The sequence below is a fragment of the Chelonus insularis genome, unplaced genomic scaffold (assembly GCF_013357705.1).
Source record: "Chelonus insularis isolate UGA/USDA-ARS -01 unplaced genomic scaffold, ASM1335770v1 contig_383_pilon, whole genome shotgun sequence".
In the NCBI taxonomy this organism is placed as follows: Eukaryota; Metazoa; Arthropoda; class Insecta; order Hymenoptera; family Braconidae; genus Chelonus; species Chelonus insularis.
In genome coordinates, this window is record NW_023276540.1 from 399653 (window position 1) to 423445 (window position 23793).

Consider the following 23793-nt stretch of genomic DNA (forward strand, 5'->3'; position numbering starts at 1 on the left):
AAGTAAAAAATAATAATCTACAAGAATGAAATAGAGATGTGATAATTACTTATCAGACGTAAATTATATAAACATTGAAATTATAAAGCTAATATATTCAGTATGAATTAATTTACAATGTAGATATAAAAATTACTTGTGATTTAAATTGATTAAACTTCACATAAAAAATAAATAATATCTCAATACTAGTAAATACTTGAAAATATTTTGACTATAATCATGACATTATTTCCCAACACTACGAGTAATAACGACTTTGAATAAGGTCAATTTTACGGATTATGAAGTAAAATTTACTCTAAGATTCTTTTTCTACGAAATAAAATACAAACAACACTTAACTTATCTCAATAATACTTTAATTCCAAAATTATCATGATTTCTAATTTCAAATGTACGTTTTTTTTTTTCTAATTTTAATTTAAAAATATTTGTGTAATGCACATAAAATTGTTTACGTTTAAATTTTAATGTTTGAATAAATATCAAATAAAAATTTTTATATTTAAACTTCTCATATGAAGAAAATATTTTTTTTTTTCTAATAAATATTTTATAAAAACATTACTCAATTTTAACTGATATCACTAAAGTACATATTTTGGTTTTCTTCCTAAAAGCATTTTTATAATTACTCAATTAAATAAAATGACTATCACCAAAAAAGTAACATATACTTTTATATTTAATATTTTGAAACATTTTAAAAAATATCATCAATAATTAATAAACAATTAGAATAATATTCATATCATTTCATAACAGATAATGATTAAATTTTTAAAAGGCGCGAAATGACACAAAAAGGTACATAATAATAAGTATCGCGTGTCAACTACGTTGACATATGGAAGAAACGAATATTCACAAGTATAAGTAGCAAACGAGGACGAGAGACATGTCCTTGGTACGTTGGCACGAGTTTGAATAATATTAGACCAATCGACTGCAGTTTACCCATGAGAAAATAATCTTGTGGGAATTTTATATATCTTACTTTGACCACTATCCAGATTAACATAAGTATAAACATCATCAAAATCAATTTAATAAATAATTAAGAATCCAACAAATTTATGTATAATTGCCATCAGCAAAAACACCGTCATATCCTACGCCTACAAGCGATTTTGATACAAATTAGTGAAATTTTTAATCATTAGTTTAGGGCAGTTTCCTTCCTAACAACTTGCTTGTTCCCTTCTTCGTAATGCGTGGGATGTTTTATCTCAGTCTACCTCCGTCTATTTCACTTCTTCATTTCCTCAAGGAAGTTTGCCATTAAATATAAAGTCATTTGATAAGAGAAATATTAATTTTTTATAAATAAATCATAAAAATTACACGATAAAGTTGTTTAATTGAAAACAATATCATAAAGTGGTTGAAGAAGAAAAAAAAAATAATTATTTAAGCATGACATGGAAGCAAAGAAAATTATCAAGAATTCAATTCCAAAGAACAAAGAACGACGATAAGTTGATCATTAAGATTGAATCAGTTGATAAATAATTGATATAATAATTTTCCAATCAAAATTGATGGAAGTAGTTGATGAGAAAGATTATTTTATTCATTTGTTCAACGTAGAAAATAATCATTTGAAATCTGAATTAAAAGCAAACAAAAAACAAATAAAGATTCAAATTATTAGACTAGATTAATGTTATTCTTCTTATAGAAGAAAAATAAAAAATATAAGAAATGTCTCAATTGATTATGGAGCACAAAAATAGATTTAGTTGAAAAATAGAGAAAAAAAAAACAATTCTAAAGGAAGTGAAATCTCTAGAGGAAGACTGGCGACCAAGTATCGACTCCCTGACACACATTGACTCGTTAAAATAACGACATAATGGCTAATTTAGTGATAATAAGCGTGAACTGTATCGTTCAAATTAACGTCGAAGGTGAGATGAACCACGAGAAATATCAAGCATAGTAGTTTCAAATATACATGATGACGATGATGATGATCATATGTGGTAATATTTAACGATTCATTTCAATTCGATGTCAGTGTTGCCATCTTGGAACAAAATGTCGCAACTGTTGATAATAATTCCAGGGTCGTCACGATAAGTATTAGGCCCTTTTAATGCCATTTCTGTGAACTGTATGTCAACATTGCATACCAACTTAAGAAGTGTGACCTTCGTGAAAATCAACAACATCTACAAAAACAAAAAAAAACAAAAAGAAAAATAGAAAAATTTATTACAAAATTCCACAGCTTACGACAAAAATAATCTATGATTTGTGTAAACAAATTTTAAGCTTTTACACACGATGTGTCAATACATACCTATCTTTTTATCTCACAGTTATCTTGTCTAACAAATAAAAACATCCACGATCATGACATTTTGTACGATAAGTCCACGTGGTTATTCCTTTGACGTTTGGCTTAGTTAGCTCTACTGTGATATTTAATTATATAATTTTATGTAAATTGTCACGTTCCTTAGAAATGTATTTATACATATTTTCCTCATATCTTAAGAGCTGCTATAATATAAAAACTTACTCAAAGTTGAACGCCAAGTAAGTTATGAATAAAAATGTTATTTCGAAACGATGTTAAAATAGGAGTATACAAACATCATCTGTAGTTTAAATGTATTGAGGAAATTCTTAAATAGAGCTTTAAAATTCTATTCTGAGATATAATACTAAGTTATATTACTGATAACTGAGTCTCTATGCCTACGGAAAATCAATTAAACTACATACAAGAGAAAATATCATTCGATCGATCAAACGAATCGAACTCTTCCCTCTTCTCTATCTTTGTTTTTCTATTGACCTATTTTTTCATTTACTTCACTCTGACGAAGAAATTACATAACACTATAAGCTTAGCATGATCTAGACGTGATATTTATATTCAAATTCATAAATTTATTCGTAAAAGTTCTCAAAAAAAAAAAAAATGAAGCTGTAGGGCGTGGTTGTCATACATTTCAACAAATAAATTGAAATTAATTTCATTCCCAACAAGCTGTATTTCTACCAAAAAGAAGCAGCAGTAATTGAAATTTTAAAAATATTTCAAAGCTTTTAACAAATATTTTTATAGTTATAAATAATCGAATGATTAAATAATGACAGTTTTTGTTCAGCGCATCAGTAAAAATAACCTAAAATTGTTTCAAGTATGTTTGGAGATTCCATTATACCCGAAATAAATGGGTAATAATAAATGTCGTCTACATTCCAGCCCTTTCGTCATTGAGGATTGATAGACAATTGAAAAATCATTATTATAATCCATAAACTTACCTCAGCGTTAAAACCTCCCTTACCCGCCATCTTGACAACAATGATGGCTGCCGGTCGTGACTACCTGTATGCACGCCCGTGTAACCTGTGTCAAGAACTTAGGTATGAAATTACCAATTAAAGGACCCACAAAGTATTCACTCACTTTACAATTACCTGTGCTATACACTTTGTAAATAATTCACTATTGTTTTGTTATTATTTAGTCTATTCACTATGACCAAAATAAAATACAAACACGATTAATAGAAGAACCGAACTCACGCGATACGCACGCTTCGTTCTCTACCACGCGAATGAGACTATGACGTCATCTTATAGACGAGCTCCACGTACGACAGCGTGTATAAGCCATTGGTTGTTACCATAAAATATACTTTCACGAAGTAGACACGTTATTCTTACTCACTTGCACCTGCTTTGTCAGTCTCGTTCGGTCTTTTATTACCTATGGGGCCATTTCCCTCTCTTTCATCATGCGTGTGGTTGTGCCATCTACATTCTTCATTTGTCTAGACCCGCCCCCCCACTCTTTCGACTACTGTCAACGTAAAATTTCAAATTTATCGTTGGTGTACTTTACTAATCGATCATTAACTATTTTATTGTATTTATTATCGATTGATGTTTATTGAGACGTTAGATCTGATATATCAAATATTTACTAATTATGAGTCATCAAATAATATGTTTTAAATACAATAAATAATTCCTTTTTATTGTTTAAAACATTTGCATAGAAGAGGAGGTTAGTTTTATTTGTTTTTATTTATCTGTCTTATTTTTTTTATCAAATATTGGAATAATAAATCTTTTTTAATTCTATTTCAGAAATTTATTCCATGAAATAACGATGTGATGGATAAATTAATTTTTATGCAGGAATTATACATACTTGATTAATTTGTTAATTAAACAACATTGAAAAGATGATTCATTTCTGATTGACATCATAATTTTTTCCAAGAAGAAGCGATTCATGTAATTTTGCGGTTTATGCACGTGCAGTGGATTGTTCTGATCTATATTGTTTATTGATTGATATGAATCGATGATTATATGAGTGACAATCTATTGAATTGACAGACGTATAAAGTTTCATAAATGTATTTATTGGAGATGAAAATATTTTTACCTTAGAACAACTACTAGGTGTTAAAAAATCAAGCACTTATCATTAATTGAATAATAAATTGTTAATCGCTTTTGTTATTAAAACCAGCACTAAGCACTTAATTGCATGTACGATAGACAATTAAACTTCTATGAATGTGTTAGTTTACATTCTATGTATTGTACATATGCTTTTATATGTGCGTCATGTAGAGAGGACAGTCCATTACAAACGGGTGCGGTTCATTGTGGAATTTCTGACTCGTGATTAAACAAAGGCCAACGGCACGGACACGTTTGATTATTAAATCGCAAACATCTTCTACTGTTTTATTAAAAACGTGCTTGAATGCTAATGTAGTAGACATGTTTTTTTTTTAGATTTATTTATTTAAAAGTCATTCATTCATTTGATGGATACATTTTGACTTGGAGTAACTTTTTTGATATTTTGATAAAGATATGGAAAATTCTGATCAATATTCTGATGCTCTTTGTTACAGATGAGATTAATTATTGACATCAACATAAATATGCTAATCAATGAAAAAAACTTGGTCCCATTTCGATTTTATCACTCTCCAAAGTTTTGTATGACTAGCCCAAGGGGCTGAAGGAGGAAAATTTATTGCTAGCAATAAAAGTATCTGAGAAAAATACCAAGACTGCTCCGGGAATTTCTCCAGCGTTCAATTGACTCCTACATTTATCAACTCTATGACAGAAGTAGTTTCGGTACAGATCCAATTATTCTTTATAAATTTTTAAATAAACATATAAGTTTGAACAAAAAAAAAACAAGCAAAGTTAAGCGTCATTATCAACAAACTTTTGAATATTAATATAAGTTCACTTCTATGCGGATTATAATGTTATTTGTGTGTGAAATACGAAGGGGTAAGAGTAACTTTAAGGGGGCGGGATGCCAGCAAATCCTGGAGGGGTTCGGGCGTATGCCTGACCCACATCTGTGTGAATCGATCGCAATGCCTGCTTCTCTCTTTTTCTCATTCTCTCGTACTCTTCCTCACTTACATATAGAATCTAGAGAGGATAAGAACCCACTCTAGACTCAACCAATTTGTACATTTCGTTTAAATTTACTAAAATTCTTGGTGAAAGTCACAAGTGACGAAAGAAGCGATAAAATTTTCAAGTTTATGAAATTCATTTTATCACTTGTTATCTTCATTCATTTCGAAATATGCCCCATCTATTTCCTAACTCATTAGTTGTGATCAATTGTTCTTGAATGTATTATCATTAACAAATCATATAACAAATATTTTTTTATTCTATATTATAATTTTAACTTTTAAATAAAAACTAAGATAAATCATCTTCTGAATTAAATTGAACTAAAGATCAGATTTTTTTATAATTAATTTTATCTGATGAATATTCCATTTCAAAGGTACATGACTAAATTAGAGTTTCGATAGGAAAATTTCTCCTAAAAATGGATTTAATATGAGTAAAGAATTTTATTATATTTTTTATGATATCCATTTGGATGATAATCAATCAAATATGCAATAAAATATTTATTTAATTGTAATTTTATCATATTTCAATCAAAAGACTTGCTACTATTTTTATTATAATCAAAAATAAGGCCAAATCGATACTATTATTTTTGAACGATTCTTTTAGGAAAAATATTCTTATTGATAGACATAGCAGATGTTCCAAGCATACTTTTTATTTTTCAAATATTTGGATATTTCAAAATGCTCAATGGCTAGACAAACACTTATACACACCCGAATAAAGATCAAACATTAGTTATATCACCACAATATGTGAAATTTAAATATTTTCTTTTTCGTAATTTATTTATTCATTTATAACTTGTAAATTTTATTCTAAAACTATTACATTATTAATCTTGTATTTTTTCATGATCTCAAGAAGGAATCGACCACCTTAGCATTGAGTCCAAAGCAAGCATGGACATTATTATTCTTATCAACGAGAGAAAATGTTAAATGAAGAGATACTTTGGGATAGTTTGAAAGAACAGGCATATTCAAGTTGTATGTCACAGAGTCACCCTGTTTCAATGGACACTTGCCTCTAGTCAATGATTGACAGGCGTCCTGCTCAGGGTAAGGATAGTCAACAACGAATCCTCCTACTTTAGCTTTAACAATAGGCTTCATGTTGTCAGTATCAGCAACTAATGCAAAAATATTAAAAATAAAATTGCATAACAATAATAGATAAAAAGCTTAGATATATGTGTATATATAGAATGTGAAAGTATATATTGTGTATTTTTATGTTATCATATAGTATCGGGTGGAGTAAAAATAGTATTTCCTTGCAGGTTGCGTGTTCAAAGCTGATGACTCACCTACGTCAAAGTCCCACTGGGCTTTGACATTACTACCACGTACAAATCGACATGGGGAGTTGGTACATCCTTCAACCCTTAGTGCTGAAGGAGCGGGACCTTGTTCACATTCAGTGAAAGGTGTGTACTGATATGAAGCAGCGATGCAGAACACCGCGATGACAAACACTGGAGGGAAAAAATGAAATTAATCAATAATATTAAACGTAATAGGTTAAAAAAGTGATAGATGATAAATTAAAGAGCTAAAATTGATTGAAAAAAAATTCAGACATAAATAATTCTTTGGTTATACCTTGTGCGAACATGGTTAATATTTCCTAATGATGGCAATTAAAAACTGTGCATACATGATGGCATGGGCTTTTTTATATTCGAAGATAACATAATTAATATCTGATCAATCTAATCAGAAACACCTGGACAAAATGAATTAATTCTTCAGATTACAGTCATTTATTTTTTTTACCGAGTCCAATTGTTCATCTTGAAATATTTGCGATAATTTTTATCAGTTAGTCTGATATAAAAAACATTTAATTTTAATAAGAAATTTGAAAAAAATTTTTTATCAATGTATGTCTGCTTAAAAGAAGTTGTTTCCAGTTTCAAATCAATGATGATATTACTCTTGGGTTCATGGAATAATAAATAAATCATAATTTATGAAACTTGGAATAACACGTTTATTAAATTTGTTAATGAAGGAATCGTTTTATGAACCCGATGAGATTATATGGAAATATTGATTAAAGAAAAGCCCCGCAGGAAAACATAGTGGAGACATCTACTTTGCTACGCCCACAATCGATTGATCTTCAAACAAACTAAATTGTTCTACTGGAACTATGAACATACAGGTAATAGGATAGAGTTTTTATTTAAAATAAAAAAATGGTTGATTATTTTTATCTATAAAGATTAATTTTATTATGCTATAATTAAGAAAGTATTTACGTAACATTACATTATCAGACTTTGATTGAAATTCATTAGTTTTTATCAAAATTATATATATATATATATATATATATATATCATTTTTAAATATCATTAGGATAATGTTTTATTTTTTTTTTTATCTTTAGTATCTTTCCAAGCTGGCATTTGTACGAATCTTTCAACCAACCAGTCTCTTATTCGCATCGATGTTATCTTAAAGAGGCAAAAGTAAATCATATATCTCCAAGGTTCGCATCTGCAAAACAAAATAAACAAATAGAATAAAGAAGAAAGATTGTAAAAATGATACGTTGTTTCTCAAATGAAATGATTCACAAGACGATAAACATACTTGTAAACTGCTTGAGGATATTGATCCAGCAGAGCATCCTCAAAGATCTCATAGAGTCTAGGATTTTCTATCTTTTGAGGAGGAGATACATTGCGAGATAAAGGTGACAGGTAGTCAGCATATCTTTCAAAGTAATCAGAGTAAAAGGATCTTGCTTCCTGTGTCATTGCCAGCTTCATGACTTCAAAGTGTTTTCGTTGCTGTGATAGTAAATTACTTTCACGGATGAATGATCCTGAAAAATTTTATTTTAACGTTCAAATTTTTTATTTTCCTTTGAGCATAATAAAAAAGCATATATTTTATTCTTAGGTAAGACAAATAGGGTTGACGACTGAATAGATGATGATACTGATGAACTGAGAACAACATATTACCTGGAACAAAGCTCACTACTTCAACTCCATACTTTTTCAGCTCCACCCTGAGGGAAGTAGCCCAGGCAAATAATCCAGCTTTTGTCGCACTATAAATTGCAACACCAGGAAGAGGTTCACTAGAGCAGTGACTTGTAACAATAATCAGTCTACTTGACTGCTCTCTAAGGACTGGCAACATTTCCTTTGTCAACCTCATCGTTCCCAGAAGATTCACTTCCATCTGATGACGAATTTGCTCCTCTGTTTGCCACTCAAATTCTCCAAATATCATTGCTCCAACATTATTAACTACTCCCCGAAGAGCTGTAAATATATTTTAAAAAATTACTTCGCTTAATCTTGAGTTAAAATTCATTAATAACTCCTAGGTAGTAGTCCACATACTTACCAAGGTTTTCTCTCTTCAGGTAGTCTGCTGCTAATTGTACGAACGCTTTAACACTCGTACTGTCAGTTATTTCAAGAGGATATACAGTTATTCCAGCTTTGGAAAGGTTCTTCGAGCCTAGGCTATCGATGTTGTGGACTGCTGCGATCACCGAAATATTCAGGTGGTTTGAACAATGAAGAGCCAGGCTGTATCCTAATCCTGTATCACAACCTGTCACTATTATGCTGTCCTTATTTTTCAGTTCTCTTCGAGGATTTTTGAAGAAATAAAACCAGACAAATTCTATAAAATGTAATATAATCTTTTAGTTGTATTTATTTTTTCTTAATTATTATTTGTAAATTGTATTTGTTTTTCCTCTTTAGCTTTAGATAATGAAGTGATTTTGATAAAAATCATTGAACTGCAATGATCCAGAAAGAGGATTTGATAAAGTAAAAGCATTTGAAACTTTTGAACTGGAGTAATTGATAATTTTCTACTCACCAACTACAAGCAAGAGTGATATGGTTGATAAACTGATATATTCAAACTTCCATGCGCAAAAAATCATTGTGATGAAGACTGCTACGTTGAGATAAACTTTTTTAAAATAACTGCTAAATAACTGGATGAAACTCTGCATTTTGCAGTTGATTTATGTAAAAAATTAATGAATAAATTGCCACTTAATTTTAAAGAAAGAAACTTAAAAAATGGAAAAAAAGTTCAAGTGAACTCCTTGAAGGTTGAAGGAGATTTGTCAGGTAAAAAAAAAAAGTCAAGAGATGTTTGAATCTTATACTTCTCTACCAACGAGCAAGAAGTAAATCTGCTCGCAAGGGGTCAGTTTCTCCCACCGACGGTTATAACAGTTTTTTTCTTCTTTTTCATTTTTGTTGATTTTTAATAGCTCGCTCGAAAGAACTACTTGATATTCGTGAAAAAAGATACTCTTTGAATAGCAAGAATATTCGTCATTTGAATTTCAAGTTGCTGCTTTTGCAATTATAATGATAAAATTTTTAAAACCGCTTCTTAATTTTTTAAAACTACTAAAAATATTTGTAATTAAATTTCCATTCTCAAGAATTTTTAAAAATTTTCTTTAACTTAAAAATAATTTTTTTTTTCTTTAAATAACGATTGTATTTAAAATTAGTTTTATATTCATATTTCTTATAAAAATTCTCATTAGCATCAGCACTTACGTCTATGTGAAATTAAATTTTATCTCAACAACGGAACCAGACAGATCTAATTAAACACGAGTTATAAGATAAGTAGAATTTGATATACAAATCGGAAAGTTAAAACCGGCCGCGTGCAATATTATCGTACTCTTTGATTTCATATAGTATCTAACTGTTACTAGAATCAAGTTAGATCTCTTGAAATTCAATTTTAAACATAATTGTTTATTTTTAATTCTGATCATACATTTAGAGATATTTTTATAAAATTGTTAATCGACAAAATGTTAATTTGTACTCCAAAATTAAAAATCGCTTTTAAAAAAAAAATAATTTCAATTAAAAAACAGTTAATAAATATAATAACTTATGATTTATTAAATAATTACTCTAAAAAACTAATTTCATACTATGCAGACTAAGGAAACAGATTAACAATATAATAACCAATAATTAAATAAATTAATAAATTGTTATCTTGATGAATTAATGTAGTTAAGCTTTAATAATGCATTAACGGATATGATCACAATAAAGAAGAAGAAGAAAGTCAAATACTCAACGAGTGTTATTAATATTGATTAATTAATATATACTATACAAAGTAGCATTTAGCTTTTCTCACAATTGAACGAAATATACAATTTAATGCTATTTGACTTAATTGTAAATATTATTATTTATATATTAAATTGATAAATGTTCATTGTAAAAAATGTATTATTTTAATAAAAATTTTTATCACTGACTACAATTAGAAATAACTTGAAACTGCCATTAAAAAATTGTAATGCACTGCTTTTGAATTATATTCCTTGTTCTTTTAAATTAAGATTGGGATTTCCCATAATATCGAATTCAGGATCAATTTCACTATGGATTCTTCCCAACCAGGAGAAGATAATAATGATAAAGATAAAGAAAAGTAGGCCAGCCATAAACATCACTGCATATCTTTTGTACAAAGATCCTGAAGAGTTTCTTTTATGTGTCGGAGGCCGTGATATAAGCTTCCACCACCTCAAGAACCATTCAAATGCAGACTTTCTTTGATATTTATTTTCATCATGGTCAAATGTAACATCTTTTGGGTCATCATAAGCTTCAAATACTTTACGATCTGATTGATGAGAGGATTCCATGTTAACTACTGAATACGGAGGTCCTTGTTTTATATTATTTGAATGTAAATTATTTAAATGGGTACTTGAAGAATTTACACTGCTACTTGTTCTAGCAGTAGCTACTGAAGGAACAGATACGTGATTTTGATAGACCGGTGTATCTATCGAAGATACTTTGGATTGAGCTTCTTGAGTTGGCTTTTGTTCTGCATCACTGCTTAGCTGAAAAATAAAATATTCCAATAAAATATCTATTCAAAGACAATAAATTTTTTATAGCAATTAGTGATAATGATTGAATTTATTATTATTAAAGTTCAATGATTTCTTTGGTGTGAAATTGTTTGAAATAATAGAAACTTACTAAAGGTAAATCAAGACCAGCTCTAGCCCAATTGACACTAACTAATTTTTCCTTTAGCACATCAGCAACTGGAGAAACTAAATTCGATCTCGGAAAAATACAAGCTTGACATGTGGGACAAATGTATCCTGCTGGAGCTGTTGTAGGAGGTAAACTCCTAGCATACCTGTCTAGGCATGACCAGTGGAAGACATGATAGCATGTTAATCTCACACAATCTTCATTTTCTAAAACACCTGAGCACAGAGTGCAATTTGAATCGTAATCACTGTCTTTTAGCCATTGAATATAAGATTGAACTATACACTGAAAAATAAAGACAATAAAGTGAATAAAAAATTCATATCATTGATAATAAAGTTAAAATAATGAATAAAACTATACCTTAGGATGGCTTGACACCATACAATGCTCACAAACGTTAACTCTATGTTCAAAACAAAATTGATTCGTAACCGTTCTCTTTGGACACTTGCACAGACCCATTTTTGGTGAATGAGAACGAGTGATAATAAACAATATAAACTAACAATAAATAACCGGCGAAAAGAAAGTTGTATAAAGTGCTAAAATCATATCACCACTGACAGATTTATGCAAAATTGTGTTATTCTATATTGCGCCATGTTTTAGAGGCCACGTCGTCGATCTCTTTAATTTTTTCAGTCGGTAATAGCGGACAAAGGCCTATCTTTTTACTCCAAACAGTTGATCATAACCACAACAACAAAGACAACAGTGTCCATAACCAACCTCAATTGAGAATATTTCTCCGAAATTCTAGATTTTTCTATTATTTAATCATTTCAAGAGACTGATGATCATAACAATTAAATTAACATGTTGGAGAATGAAGAGGAGAAAGTTTTAGACCAAGATCAATGGAAAGTAGAAGCACAAGCGATCATAAATGATGTTAGAAGACATGTACAAGATATAAAAATATCAGAGAAACTTTGCAGTACGAATAATTCTATCTATTTAAATCTTACAACTCTTGAAGGACTAAAGTTTTGTGTTGAAGTGAGTGGAAATGGTTTCTCCATTACTGGAAATCAACATGATTCAGTGATAAATACAGACAATAAAACTTTCGAAACTCCGTACAGTCTGTTGGATTCTATAAGTCCCAAATACAGAGAATCATTCGGGAATGATTTGATGAAAAAATTAAATAATCTTAATGATAATTGACTATTTTAATTTACCTTCGAATGCATATCAAATTGTCTTCATCATTTGTAATATATATTTAATTATAATAAATAAAAATGGACATATTATAACCTAAAAGCATATGTTATTTAACAAATGTCGATTATTAAATAAATAAAAGGCAATTTTTGATTTATTTAATTTTCAGATTAATGCGGACTTAGTTTATATTTTAATCAAATAGAAGCGTTAGTTGTACATTCTCGCGGATTTTTTTCAAACATGTGTATATCTCATCAACATTTTGGCGTTTTATGGTTGTCAGCAGTAGCTCGTGAAACGGGTGTAGGTTCTCTGTTTAACCTATATTCTCACTATGTATCAATAATTACAAAATTTAAAATAATTGTAATTATTAATAAAAAAAAACTAATTGTAGGTAACTCTATTATTCTACACATTCTGAAGTACGTTACTATTATGATTAAGTAAATAATCATTATTTTTTCAGTTATGCTACAAGCCTTTTATTTTCCCCAGTTAGCTTATTCTTTATGATTATATAAATATAAATATTCACAACAATAAATTTCTCTAGCTGATGGCAATGTTGAAGTTCATTAAAAATATCCATTATGGCTCAAATAAATCTTTATCAAGGTCGAATTCGTGGTTTATGCCGAATTATCAAATGATTTCGCTCTGCTCCAGTACTGCTTCTGCAAGCCAGCCACGAGTGAGTTGTCATTAGTCAATTTGAAGTCAAAAATAAATTTACTGTGATTTATTTTTTAACAGATTGACAAGGTGAATCAAGAAAAAGTTGAATCTTCAGAGACATTTAAGAATAAACCACCAAGTTCATCTTACTCTATGACTAATTTTGTATTTGAAAGTCTTAAAACTGATCTATCAAGTGATAAATCTAAACAAGTATTCAATGCAAAGACGGTAGAAGATTTATTAAAAATATCTGAAGCTGAGAATATCAGCAATAAATCTATCTTACTTATTGCTACTACTCTTAATCGATGGATTTCAGAGAAAAAAATAGTATTGGCTGACTACGAAAAAGATCCTAGATTTCAAAAAGTAGTGCGAAAAAGTGCAAATATGAATCGTGATGTACCTCAAAAAAGAACTCCTTTTAATCCCAACGAGATTGATAACATTATGGATACTTCTAATTTAACACCAGATCAAAGTGTTAGACTGCTGAGTGGTTTAGCCGTAAAACATACAAGAATGAAACCTCTCATACAATCTCTACTTACTATTATCAACAATAATGTTGATAAACTTACATTAAAACAGACTGCAGATGTTCTCTTTTCTATGGCATCACTTAGCTTTCCTCATGATGAGCTTCTACGAAAAATATGTACAAAAATTTCAAAATGTGTGGATGAAATTGAGCAAAGTCCGATTATTGGATCAATAGTGACGTCTCTTGGAATGATGAGATATCGGAATAAAGAGTTAATGAATACAATTTCTATTTGGATCATGAAACATAAAGATATCGTTAGAACTCGAGATGCATGTTCTTTTCTTCTAACTCTTGCTGTTCTTGGATTAAAACCTTCTAACTTTGATGTTTTTATCCAGGTATGTTTTTTATTTTTTAATAACTTCATTCTTTAAAGACTCTTTTATTGAAATACATAACATCATTGTTTCCAGGAATTAATAGCACCTCTAAATATAACTGATATGACTACTTCTTTAGAATGGATAGATGTAGTGTGGGCTTTGAGTATTTTAAATCGAGCGTCTCCGCAGCATTTGGAATCGGTATTAAATAATCAATTCATTAGCATGCTGCCAGGTATAATTCATCATTTATTATTATTCTCAATTGTTTAATAATCTTATTTCATAAAAAAAATTTTTTTTTGCAGTTGATGAAGAAATTCCTTTTGTGAGAAAATCTAAATTACAAAATATCAATTCTGTTGCTAAATTATTAACACCTGATTATAAAGGATCATTTTTAAACTATAAATCACCATTATTTATTTCTCCACAAACAAAAAATAGAGAAAAGCAAACATTTATTCGGGCGATAACAGATGCTCTTGCGAATCTGTTTCCATCGAGAGATTTCTTTGATGCTAATTTTATGGATGATGCAGGATTAATGATAGGTAGATAATAAATATGCATAAAACTTATTTTTGTGGAAAATATATCTTGCATACAGCTATAGCTTTTTATTATTTTTTTCTATTTAAACATTGAATAATTTTATGTATTATTTTCAGATGTAATATTTTATTATGATAAGAAGAAAGGACCGATACCAGTGACAGAGGGAACTGTGAATGAAAAAGCTATTAGGTTTGTTACTAAATTATTCAAGTATTTTATTTCAACTGTGCTTATCAACCCTTATTTGAAAATTATTTTTAAAATAATGACTACGATGTATTTATTAATTTTTGATGTAATTTTTCAGAATAGCAGTAATAGCAAATACATTTCACGATTACTGCATAGGTGAAAAAAGTTTAGTAGGATCGGTACTATTACATTATCGATTACTCCAAGCACAAGGTTATCAAATAATTGATATATCTTATGAAGATTTTAATTCTACCGATAAATTACTTAAAAGAATAACTTATATGAATGATCGTATTAAATCAGTTGTAAAAAACGTGATGTAGAAGACATTGTTTCTGTAAATTAAATAAAAATTTTATAATGATATTCAATTACATATTTCAATGTATATAAAGTGTCTAAAATTACTAAATAAATAATTTATTATAATTTTTTAATAATACTAAAATCTATCCATACTTTACTTCTATTTGCAATTTTTTTTTTTTCAAAAGATTCATTTAGTTTTGACCGAACTAAATTCTAAATAATAAATTGTTTTTTTTAGAAATAAATTTACGACAAATTTAAAGAAATTTACATAAATATTCTTTTATTATTTGTATAGAAAAATATTACATTTGGTTTTATAAGTTTAATTCATTACAAAAACTGAAATAAACTTAGATCAAGTGTGAGGTATAGTTGAAATGAATACTGAATTATTATTATTACTATGTGTTATAATGAATTGTTGCTAAAGTGAATCTCATTCTTCATGAATATCATGTAAATCTTTTTTTTTTTTATTACAAACGCACTCTTACTTAACACTAAAAAAAACCCAAATATTAAAATTGATAAATATAAGTAAATATCCGTAAAAATCGATTACAAATTCTAAAAACTACCATTTCTAAAAATTTTAGTGTTATTAAAATATTATACAAAATTTTAATTGTACTTTTATAAGTCGAATTCAAGAAAAGTTACAAATTGTAATTAAAAATTATTCCAAAATTATTGAAAAATGAGTATATATACTTATTATATTGAAAACTGAGCTTTATCTTTTGATATTTCATTATCAAAATAATGTAACTGAGGTAAATCAATATTATCTAGTATATTTTTTTCTAAATCATCAACTGGTTTTTCCAGTGATAGATGTGGTATCAACCATATTGAATTGTTTGATTTCTCTGATGATACGTATTGGAGAATATTTTTTTGACGGTTTCTACCATTAGAAGGAAAATTCATTCGTTCAAAGAATCCAAGTACTGCAAAAGATGAAATAGCACCGCACATTACGCCAATAGCTACACTGATTAATGCCATATAGGCAAAGTAGAAAATAATTTGGAAAATACCATCCATTCTGAAATGAAAATTAAATAGTTTTATAAATTTATTAATAACCAGATATCTTCTTATTACCTTATATTTAAAATAAATATAAATAAGACTTACTTTGATACAGCTATGTAATAATAAATCGAATAGATAAAAGTGTATTGCCCGATAGATGTTCCTCCCAAAAAACTTGTCCATTGCCTAAAAAAAATAATTGTACAATAAATATAGAGTAATTATGATTGAAAATAAATAAACTTTTAAAAAAAAACCATTTACCATGAACAACGTCCACCTTTGAATAAAAGATAACAGCTTACAATACCAGTACATAAAACCATCATGTGAAGAAACATGAAACTCAGGCAGATATAATTGTAGCTTGCATTAGTATTATGCTTCCAAAATGAATCACAAATATCGCTCAATGTCGGAAGTATTACTCCAAATGAGAAAACACCACTGAAAGGTATTAAAATCAATGGATGTAAGAACCATTGTTTCTTGGTTGGTATTTCCATTGGCAACTTAACAGTATTCATCTTGGTAAATGTTTCTTCTTGATGTTTCGCCAACACTGTACCAATCGCGGTAAATAGAGGTAATAATAGACATACTAATGTCCATAAAACCTGATAAAAAATAAACCAAATTAAATATTTAAATTATCCCTATGGCATAATAAATATCATATGATTGATATGGAAAGTAATATAAGGTACCGTAGCTTCTACTGATAAAACACGAGTAGTTTGGAAGTAATTAGCAGCAAGACTTATTATCATTGTCACTCCCCAAATTAACGATGGTCCAAGATATGTGCTAAATAATAACTGTGGCATCCATAGTTGTCCACCCAATCTTAAATAAAATCCTCCTCCGTAAAATCCATTAATTGGGCATGTAAAGATGTAAATAAATACAGCTGCTGATAACAAGGATCCTGGTTCTTCTAGAATTTCAATGTACGTACCATATATGAAAAGGAGGATTGTGCCAATCATAAGCTAAAATTTCACAAATAAAATTAAATTCTACTTTGACTCTAAAAGTTGGAGTAAAATTGAAAAAATATTCACCTGAAATCCAATTCCCATTAATGAAGAAAATATTAGAGGATATTGAAAAGGTTGAAGGAGGTCATGTTGATCATTAGTTGAAGAATCTTCTGTATTGTCTATGGGACAGCTGCTAGACAAAGAACGTCTTTTTCGCAATATTCGTAAATTGATTATGTAGATAAGACTCAGAGCAACGACAGTTTTTATTACACTATATAAAAGGTTCATCCAATGGATCTATAACATAAATGATATTTATTAACGAGCCGTAATGATTGACATTTAATGTAATAATAAAATAAAAAAATAGTTCATTACTTTCGCGATAGGTAGAGTTGAATCTAAATATTTGCTATATCTACATTCAAAGTCTTCCCCGGTAAACATCCAATTTACTTCATAAGAAAATACGATGGAAGTATTAGGAGTTATTTTACTACGCATATCATTCTCAAGTCCAACTTCAATTATTTGATCACCACGGTGCTTGATAATAAACTTCTTATGGGTAAATAGATAAAAATCATTTCCCTCATTTTCAATTGTTCCAATAGTTCCTAAAAATATTAAATATCTTTATGAAAATGCTTTTTATGATATTACATAATTAAGTATCAAATTATTTACCCGACACTGGAAGCTTGTCTAAAGTCATCTCATACCAATATTGATTGTAAATAGCATGTTTAAATGCTTTCGCATCTTCTTCAGTTACATAGATAGCACAATAGTCGGTTTTTGGAGTAGGAGCTAAACAAAATTAAGTTTTAGTAAGAGCATAAGTTATGGTCAGAGAAAATAGACCTGCATAGAAGTTCAATACTATGTTTTGTTTAGGGATCACCCAAGGCCACCCCAACCGTGTTAAACTTCTACCTGGCTCCATAAGAACCCATACTAAATTTTTGGAACACATCGGCCCATTTGAAATCAACTTCTATTCACGTCTTTCTTCTCTGTTACGGTAAATCAGAATCATGATATTTACTTGTAAATCCTATGTATAAACCGCTAGGAACATAATTAATGCCTTGAAGAGCGTCGAGCAAACTTGTTTTATGGTAACCTAGAGTATCCTTATGATTTTGACAAAATGGCAGCGAGTAATAGGGATAAGTTTCCTGTTTATTGTTGTATGGCCTAAGAGGGCCCACCCATAATGTAATTTCTTCACCATCTTGGTACTGAAAATAAATTTAGATTCTCATTATTAAAATTATCTAGGTGATAAGATACTTATTCTGATTTATATATAAATAAATTTATCACAATTCAGTTGTATTCATAGTTAAGAGAAAATATTTAATTATTTATTCGCGATTATTGATTTATTTTATTGTTTACTAAATATCGATAATAGATACGTTCTTTTTGGTGGGAATTTTTCGAAAGTTGGGGAGACTACGGTTTCCGTGGCGCCGCGATTTTTTTTTGCCTCGCAAAATTGTTGTAACTTGGTACAATGTACTTGCAGGGTGATTTTTTTTCATTAAACGGTGCGGCCGAAGGCCGCCACCGGAGAGAACCCTCTAATTCTGTAGTCCAAAATTATGCCCATGTATAAGCCCATATAAACCCAAAATTTAAAGTATCAATATCTCGAAAACTAAGTGAGATATGAAAAAATTTTATTCTTCATTTTCGTCTTATTTTGGACTGTTCTATCGAAATTCATTATCATTTCGTGGCGCCACGGAAACCGTAGTCGTGCCCGAAAGTTTTTCACTTAAAAAATGAATACTTATGACGGAGTTTATTATAATATCTAACGAAAATTTGGAGAAGGGAACATAACCTTCATATTGTTGCCTTAGGAAAAAAAAAATCTATGAATTGTTGATATTTAGGAATACTTACGACATGATTCACTTCATCAGACAATACTGGATGTAAAAACCCAAATATGAGAAAACTTAAAATATGATGGATCCAATTCATGATGAAAAATTTAAAAAAATTACACAAAATTTCCACAATTTTCAGCAACTAAATTGCATTTCCAGTTTTCTGGGTATTTTTATGACGACTTATTTTGTCAGAAACAGCTATAATAATGTAAACTTCTGATCAGACAGAAAAGATAAACGCGTCTATACGTGTGTTTTTATTTCTCCACTACCACACACAGCTTTGATGACGTCGACGGCGTCAATGGTCGTTCAACGCAAAGCTGCTGCCAGTTGAACCAAGAAAAGAGTATACTTTTAAAAGAGTATCGAGACTATAGTTTCCATTTGGTGTCTAATGTCACGTCCCCACAAGATTTTATTAGAAGGCGGGAGATTAAACACCAAATCAAGACTACTCTTTTCTTGGTTAGACTATCGCTATATATAAAATTAAATCCCCAAAAGAAGGAGGTACAATAAAAACTAACACTCGATTTAAATAGTTTGTTAATATATTTTTTATAAAAGTGATAATAAAATTTTAAATTATATAAAATATAATATATTTGAATTTATACAATAAAAATATTGGAATACTAATTCTCTAATTTTTAAACAGTCCTAATTTTTAGATTTCTATTTATTGTTTTTCTCTAAACTGTGGAAAAGACACTGCATCATGTGCTTCTTCATGATGCTCAACTACTTCTTTTATTTCTTTATTAATCAAATTCTGGCAGTCTTTTAGAAATTTGGCAACTTCTGCTTCTTTTTCCATTACTTTTCGACGAAGTGAATCCCTTTTTACATACATTTCTACTTCTTCAGCTTGTTTATCTGCGTAACTCTTTTCAATGAACTTCTTTTCATTCATTAGCTCATTTATTGTCGCACGATATTTCGAAAGATGCTCCTCACAAGAAATTTTACATTTGTTTACTTCATCAGCAAATATTTCTTCTTCATCTTTGTCGTAAGAGTCATTATCATCAGCTTGAAGTGTTGAAGTTATTTCATTTATTTGCTGTATTAAAGTTTCAGCTTTCTGCTTTGCTTCTCTAAAAATAAATCAATCAATTAATAATTGAATAAAAATCTAAAATGTATTGTAAAAAATATAAAAATAGAAATAATTGAAGTAAAACTTACAAAATTTCTTTATTAAGTTCTATTATTTCCGGTAGCTTATTACGAGCCTTAACAACTGCTGCTAAACAATTCTCCAACATTGCAATGGTAGGTTTTTTTGATTTTAGAGCATCTTGTAAAGCTGAACGCTTCTCTTCTTTATTTTGTATTTGTTCTTTTAACTCTAATAAACGAGCTTTGTATGATTCCGGATCTTTAACTATTTTTTCTTTTAATTTGGCAGTGATGTCAGTTATTTTTTTAATCTCTTGACGTTTATTTTCAACATCTTCAAAAATGTTTTGATGACGTTCTTTAATAGCCTTGACCAACATTTCTTTTTCTTCCATGTTTTCTTTTCCTTCTTGAATTTCTTTCGTGATTTTTTCTATTTCTCGATCTAAATTATCACTTGTGGTTTTCTTCTTAGAAATTCCAAATGCTTTTATGTTCATTTTCTCTTGTAACTCTTGAGTTTTTTGACGTAGCTCTGTAATTCTTTGACCTCTTGCTAAAACTTCATCGATGTCTGGCTGCATTTCTTCTTTTGCTCGTCGAGCATACAGAAGAAAGTTTCCAAATATTTTTAAAATTTTACGAGTACGTTTGGGTCCAGGATTTGTAAGATCACTGATTGTAAAATCTTTGATGAATATTTCTCGGCTAAAATGGGATATTACTTGTCTTAAATTCATTATTTTTAATATTGGAGCATTCTCTAGACCTGAAACTCTCAAGGCTTCAAGCTGATCCATAGTTGGCTGAAATACAAAAGAAGATTCAACTATTGTTTTATGAGTTATTAATTGAATAAAATGTATGTTTTATTTTTTTGCTTACCTTTTCAACTGCATCAACATCTATTGAAAGACGTTTCAAAATATGTGTCATAATGTTAATCATAAATTTTTCTGTAGGATTTTGCAAATCTTGCATCGTTACTGGTAATGCAAGGTCAGATAAAATAGTAAATACTGACTCTGGTGTAATAGCCATTGTCCTAAAATGTAAACAGCTTCTGAAATAACATAAAAAAATTAACACGTCCAATCTTATGCTAAGTATCATTGATTCTCGTTAAGTTATTACCAATATTCAATGGAAATAAAGTTCTATAAACTTTAAACTCAGTGCCAAAAATAACTATTTAATTATTTATAAGTATGCTAAAAATAAATAAAATTAAAATAAACTGTTTACTATACATAGATCATTAGGATTTACCGCTAAAAACCGTTAAATTTCAAATACTTAACATAACCTAACATTTATTTCGCCATTTGTCATGTAGAGGGTAGCACACACATTGGATCGTGCTGCTCCCTACAACTCTTCAAATTGTATTTCATTTTTATTGTAATAAAATATTATTTAAACAATTAAAACAAATAAAACATTTATTTATTTATATTTTAGAAATATAATTTTATATGAATAATATTGACAAGTTAAAATTATGTTTATTGTAAATTTTATGAGGTAAATAAAGAGTTTTAATCTAAAGGTAATAGAGGGCAGTTGTTACCAATTCTCAGAACAATAATTATAAAAAAATAACAGCACCCCTTTCTATTGACTTTATTTTCCAAGATGCCTCGTATCTTGTTTTGTACAAAATGAAAAACTTTGTGTGTTGATCGTAAAAATTGAAAAGTGAAATAACAGGAATTGTTTAAATTGGGGTTTTATCTGCAATCTGTGATATTTATTTATATTGTTGGAAAGATAACCGGCGAGATGTTAAATCAAGCTGTTGTAGAAGCTTTATATTCTGCAACTTATATTGAAAATTACTTAGATTGCGTTGAAAATCTTCCAAACGACATTCAAAGGCATGTTTCGCGATTAAGAGAATTGGATGCTACTTGTCAAAGTGAGTATTTTAATTCTCTTCTGATTATCCACTATTGAATTTCCCGACAGTAAAAATTTTATTACATCATAAAAATTTATTTCAATGTAATTATCCTAGTTTCATTGTCTACTTTTTTTATCTATGATTTCAAAGATAATCAATTCAATCTTGTTAATTTTTACAGCATACCTCAGAGAAGTTGAACAACAGCAAGAATTAATAAAAATTGATACAGATGTAGTGAGCAAAAGAAGAGCAATCCTACGAATTCAGCAGGCCCTAATAGCAGCTCAAGAAATTGGCGATGAAAAGTTACAAATTGTTCAACAAATTCAAGACCTTATAGAAAATAAAACTCGACAACTTGACCTTGATTTCCGTAATTTAGGTATATTTAAATTTATCTCCAATTTTCTTTCCCATCTTATTCAACGTCACTAGTAATTGAATTTAAAAAAAAAATAAACATTCCAATTAAAAAATATTTTTTTTTATAGATTTTGGTAAGGAACAAGAAAGTAATGAGCCTACACGTGAATCAAACTCTAATGCAAACTCCGGAGCAACTGGAAACACGAATAACGTTGAACGCCAACCGAAGAGAGCAAGAAGAACAAGAACAGAAGCTTTAGTAGAATCAGCCCACGCTATGGACATGATAGTAATGTCAGAGAATCGGTCAACAGCTCTTTCTAATACAAGTAATGGTAATCAAAAGAAAACAACAGCTGCAGCTACAGGAAAGAAGAAAAAACGAAAGGCACGTCAAGGAAATCAACAGAATCAACATCGTGAAGATACTCCACCTCCTCCAGAGGATGATTTAGCTATTGATCCTGATGAACCAACCTATTGTCTTTGCGATCAGATCTCGTACGGTGAAATGATTCTTTGTGACAATGATTTATGCCCTATTGAATGGTTCCACTTTTCATGCGTATCATTAAGTACGAAACCTAAAGGAAAATGGTTCTGTCCAAAGTGTCGAGGTGATCGTCCGAACGTGATGAAGCCAAAAGCACAATTCCTTAAAGAATTAGAAAGATATAACAAAGAGAAAGAAGAAAAATCGTAGCATTAGTATTTTTTGGAGCATGCAGATTTTATATGAACTGAGACTTTGATCTTTTCAAGATTAAAAAAAATATCCACAACGATGTAATTGAAAAAGTGAAATGAAAGGTACTGATTTTTTTTAATTGATGATCAAAAAATATGAGAAATTATTTATAAGAAATGTTAGATAATAAATATGTATCAATCATCAAGTGTAATGATCATAGTAATTGAGAAAGTTAGTTTGTACTTTGGAATAACTGTAAAATAACAGTATTAATTTAAGGATGGGTCATCTTGTTTAACAAGGAAATGTTTTATAAAGGAGATAAAAATATTAACGACATAATTATTGTAAATAAGCATTACATGTATTTTAACAAATTCATAAATCACATACCGTTCTAATCGTATTATCAATAGTTAAATAAAGATTTTATGTTTTATTGTCAAATGAGAAAAAAAAAACAAAATTATAAATTTTTTTTA

General features: G+C 29.1%; 9 protein-coding genes across 16 annotated transcripts in view; 3 read left to right on the top strand and 6 right to left on the bottom strand.

Annotated features, from left to right (window-relative positions):
- Atpalpha (sodium/potassium-transporting ATPase subunit alpha) overlaps positions 1 to 3729 on the bottom strand; it is a 48326-nt gene extending 44597 nt beyond the window's left edge. Inside the window, exons 1-2 of one of the 7 annotated variants that reach the window (XM_035084090.1) lie at positions 3442 to 3729; positions 3286 to 3370 (exon numbers count right to left, since the gene is read on the bottom strand). In XM_035084090.1, the coding sequence (XP_034939981.1) occupies positions 3286 to 3315 (30 nt within the window). In that variant the 5' untranslated portion in view covers positions 3316 to 3370; positions 3442 to 3729. Of the gene's footprint in view, positions 1 to 3285 lie in introns of all 7 variants that reach the window. The other 6 variants (XM_035084093.1, XM_035084092.1, XM_035084091.1 and 3 more) reach the window with 6 other exon arrangements.
- A 2350-nt stretch (positions 3730 to 6079) lies between these two features.
- Positions 6080 to 7100, bottom strand: LOC118067417 (NPC intracellular cholesterol transporter 2 homolog a-like). Its single transcript, XM_035084120.1, has 3 exons — positions 7050 to 7100; positions 6755 to 6922; positions 6080 to 6577 (listed from the first exon to the last, which is right to left on the bottom strand). Exons 1-3 carry the CDS (start codon positions 7060 to 7062, stop codon positions 6297 to 6299), a joined length of 462 nt encoding a protein of 153 aa, XP_034940011.1. The 5' UTR covers positions 7063 to 7100; the 3' UTR covers positions 6080 to 6296.
- Positions 7101 to 7828: 728 nt separating this feature from the next.
- Positions 7829 to 9645, bottom strand: LOC118067415 (SDR family oxidoreductase shroud; the record flags this gene model as incomplete). The annotated part of the gene is made up of 5 exons (XM_035084118.1): positions 9306 to 9645; positions 8817 to 9101; positions 8426 to 8731; positions 8049 to 8283; positions 7829 to 7952 (listed from the first exon to the last, which is right to left on the bottom strand). Coding segments are annotated over exons 1-5 (1089 nt in total), but the record flags the coding sequence as incomplete, so codon positions are not given.
- An 872-nt stretch (positions 9646 to 10517) lies between these two features.
- Positions 10518 to 12193, bottom strand: LOC118067416 (zinc finger protein-like 1 homolog). Its single transcript, XM_035084119.1, has 3 exons — positions 11864 to 12193; positions 11480 to 11785; positions 10518 to 11337 (listed from the first exon to the last, which is right to left on the bottom strand). Exons 1-3 carry the CDS (start codon positions 11963 to 11965, stop codon positions 10798 to 10800), a joined length of 948 nt encoding a protein of 315 aa, XP_034940010.1. The 5' UTR covers positions 11966 to 12193; the 3' UTR covers positions 10518 to 10797.
- Positions 12160 to 12750, top strand: LOC118067419 (GSK3-beta interaction protein). Its single transcript, XM_035084121.1, has one exon. It carries the CDS (start codon positions 12320 to 12322, stop codon positions 12671 to 12673), a length of 354 nt encoding a protein of 117 aa, XP_034940012.1. The 5' UTR covers positions 12160 to 12319; the 3' UTR covers positions 12674 to 12750.
- Positions 12751 to 12936: 186 nt separating this feature from the next.
- LOC118067442 (FAST kinase domain-containing protein 4) lies at positions 12937 to 15331 on the top strand. The gene is made up of 7 exons (XM_035084156.1): positions 12937 to 13069; positions 13146 to 13370; positions 13433 to 14242; positions 14318 to 14462; positions 14536 to 14781; positions 14899 to 14974; positions 15093 to 15331. The coding sequence occupies exons 2-7, from the start codon at positions 13236 to 13238 to the stop codon at positions 15301 to 15303; spliced, it is 1623 nt and encodes a 540-aa protein (XP_034940047.1). The 5' UTR covers positions 12937 to 13069; positions 13146 to 13235; the 3' UTR covers positions 15304 to 15331.
- A 319-nt stretch (positions 15332 to 15650) lies between these two features.
- Positions 15651 to 19545, bottom strand: LOC118067432 (transmembrane 9 superfamily member 3-like). Its single transcript, XM_035084141.1, has 9 exons — positions 19234 to 19545; positions 18365 to 18560; positions 18004 to 18126; positions 17695 to 17933; positions 17395 to 17613; positions 17038 to 17322; positions 16595 to 16947; positions 16433 to 16516; positions 15651 to 16340 (listed from the first exon to the last, which is right to left on the bottom strand). Exons 1-9 carry the CDS (start codon positions 19312 to 19314, stop codon positions 16007 to 16009), a joined length of 1914 nt encoding a protein of 637 aa, XP_034940032.1. The 5' UTR covers positions 19315 to 19545; the 3' UTR covers positions 15651 to 16006.
- Positions 19546 to 19805: 260 nt separating this feature from the next.
- LOC118067403 (probable kinetochore protein NUF2) lies at positions 19806 to 21623 on the bottom strand. Of its 2 annotated transcripts, none has more exons than XM_035084104.1 (4): positions 21483 to 21597; positions 21234 to 21408; positions 20415 to 21154; positions 19806 to 20323 (listed from the first exon to the last, which is right to left on the bottom strand). In XM_035084104.1, exons 2-4 carry the CDS (start codon positions 21387 to 21389, stop codon positions 19906 to 19908), a joined length of 1314 nt encoding a protein of 437 aa, XP_034939995.1. In that variant the 5' UTR covers positions 21390 to 21408; positions 21483 to 21597; the 3' UTR covers positions 19806 to 19905. The 2 variants fall into 2 exon arrangements, with proteins under 2 accessions (XP_034939995.1, XP_034939994.1); XM_035084103.1 differs by having other exon boundaries at positions 19808 to 20323; positions 21234 to 21411; positions 21483 to 21623.
- Positions 21624 to 21982: 359 nt separating this feature from the next.
- Positions 21983 to 23703, top strand: LOC118067443 (inhibitor of growth protein 1). The gene is made up of 3 exons (XM_035084158.1): positions 21983 to 22266; positions 22433 to 22636; positions 22746 to 23703. The coding sequence occupies exons 1-3, from the start codon at positions 22131 to 22133 to the stop codon at positions 23321 to 23323; spliced, it is 918 nt and encodes a 305-aa protein (XP_034940049.1). The 5' UTR covers positions 21983 to 22130; the 3' UTR covers positions 23324 to 23703.
- The last annotated feature ends 90 nt before the right edge of the window (positions 23704 to 23793 follow it).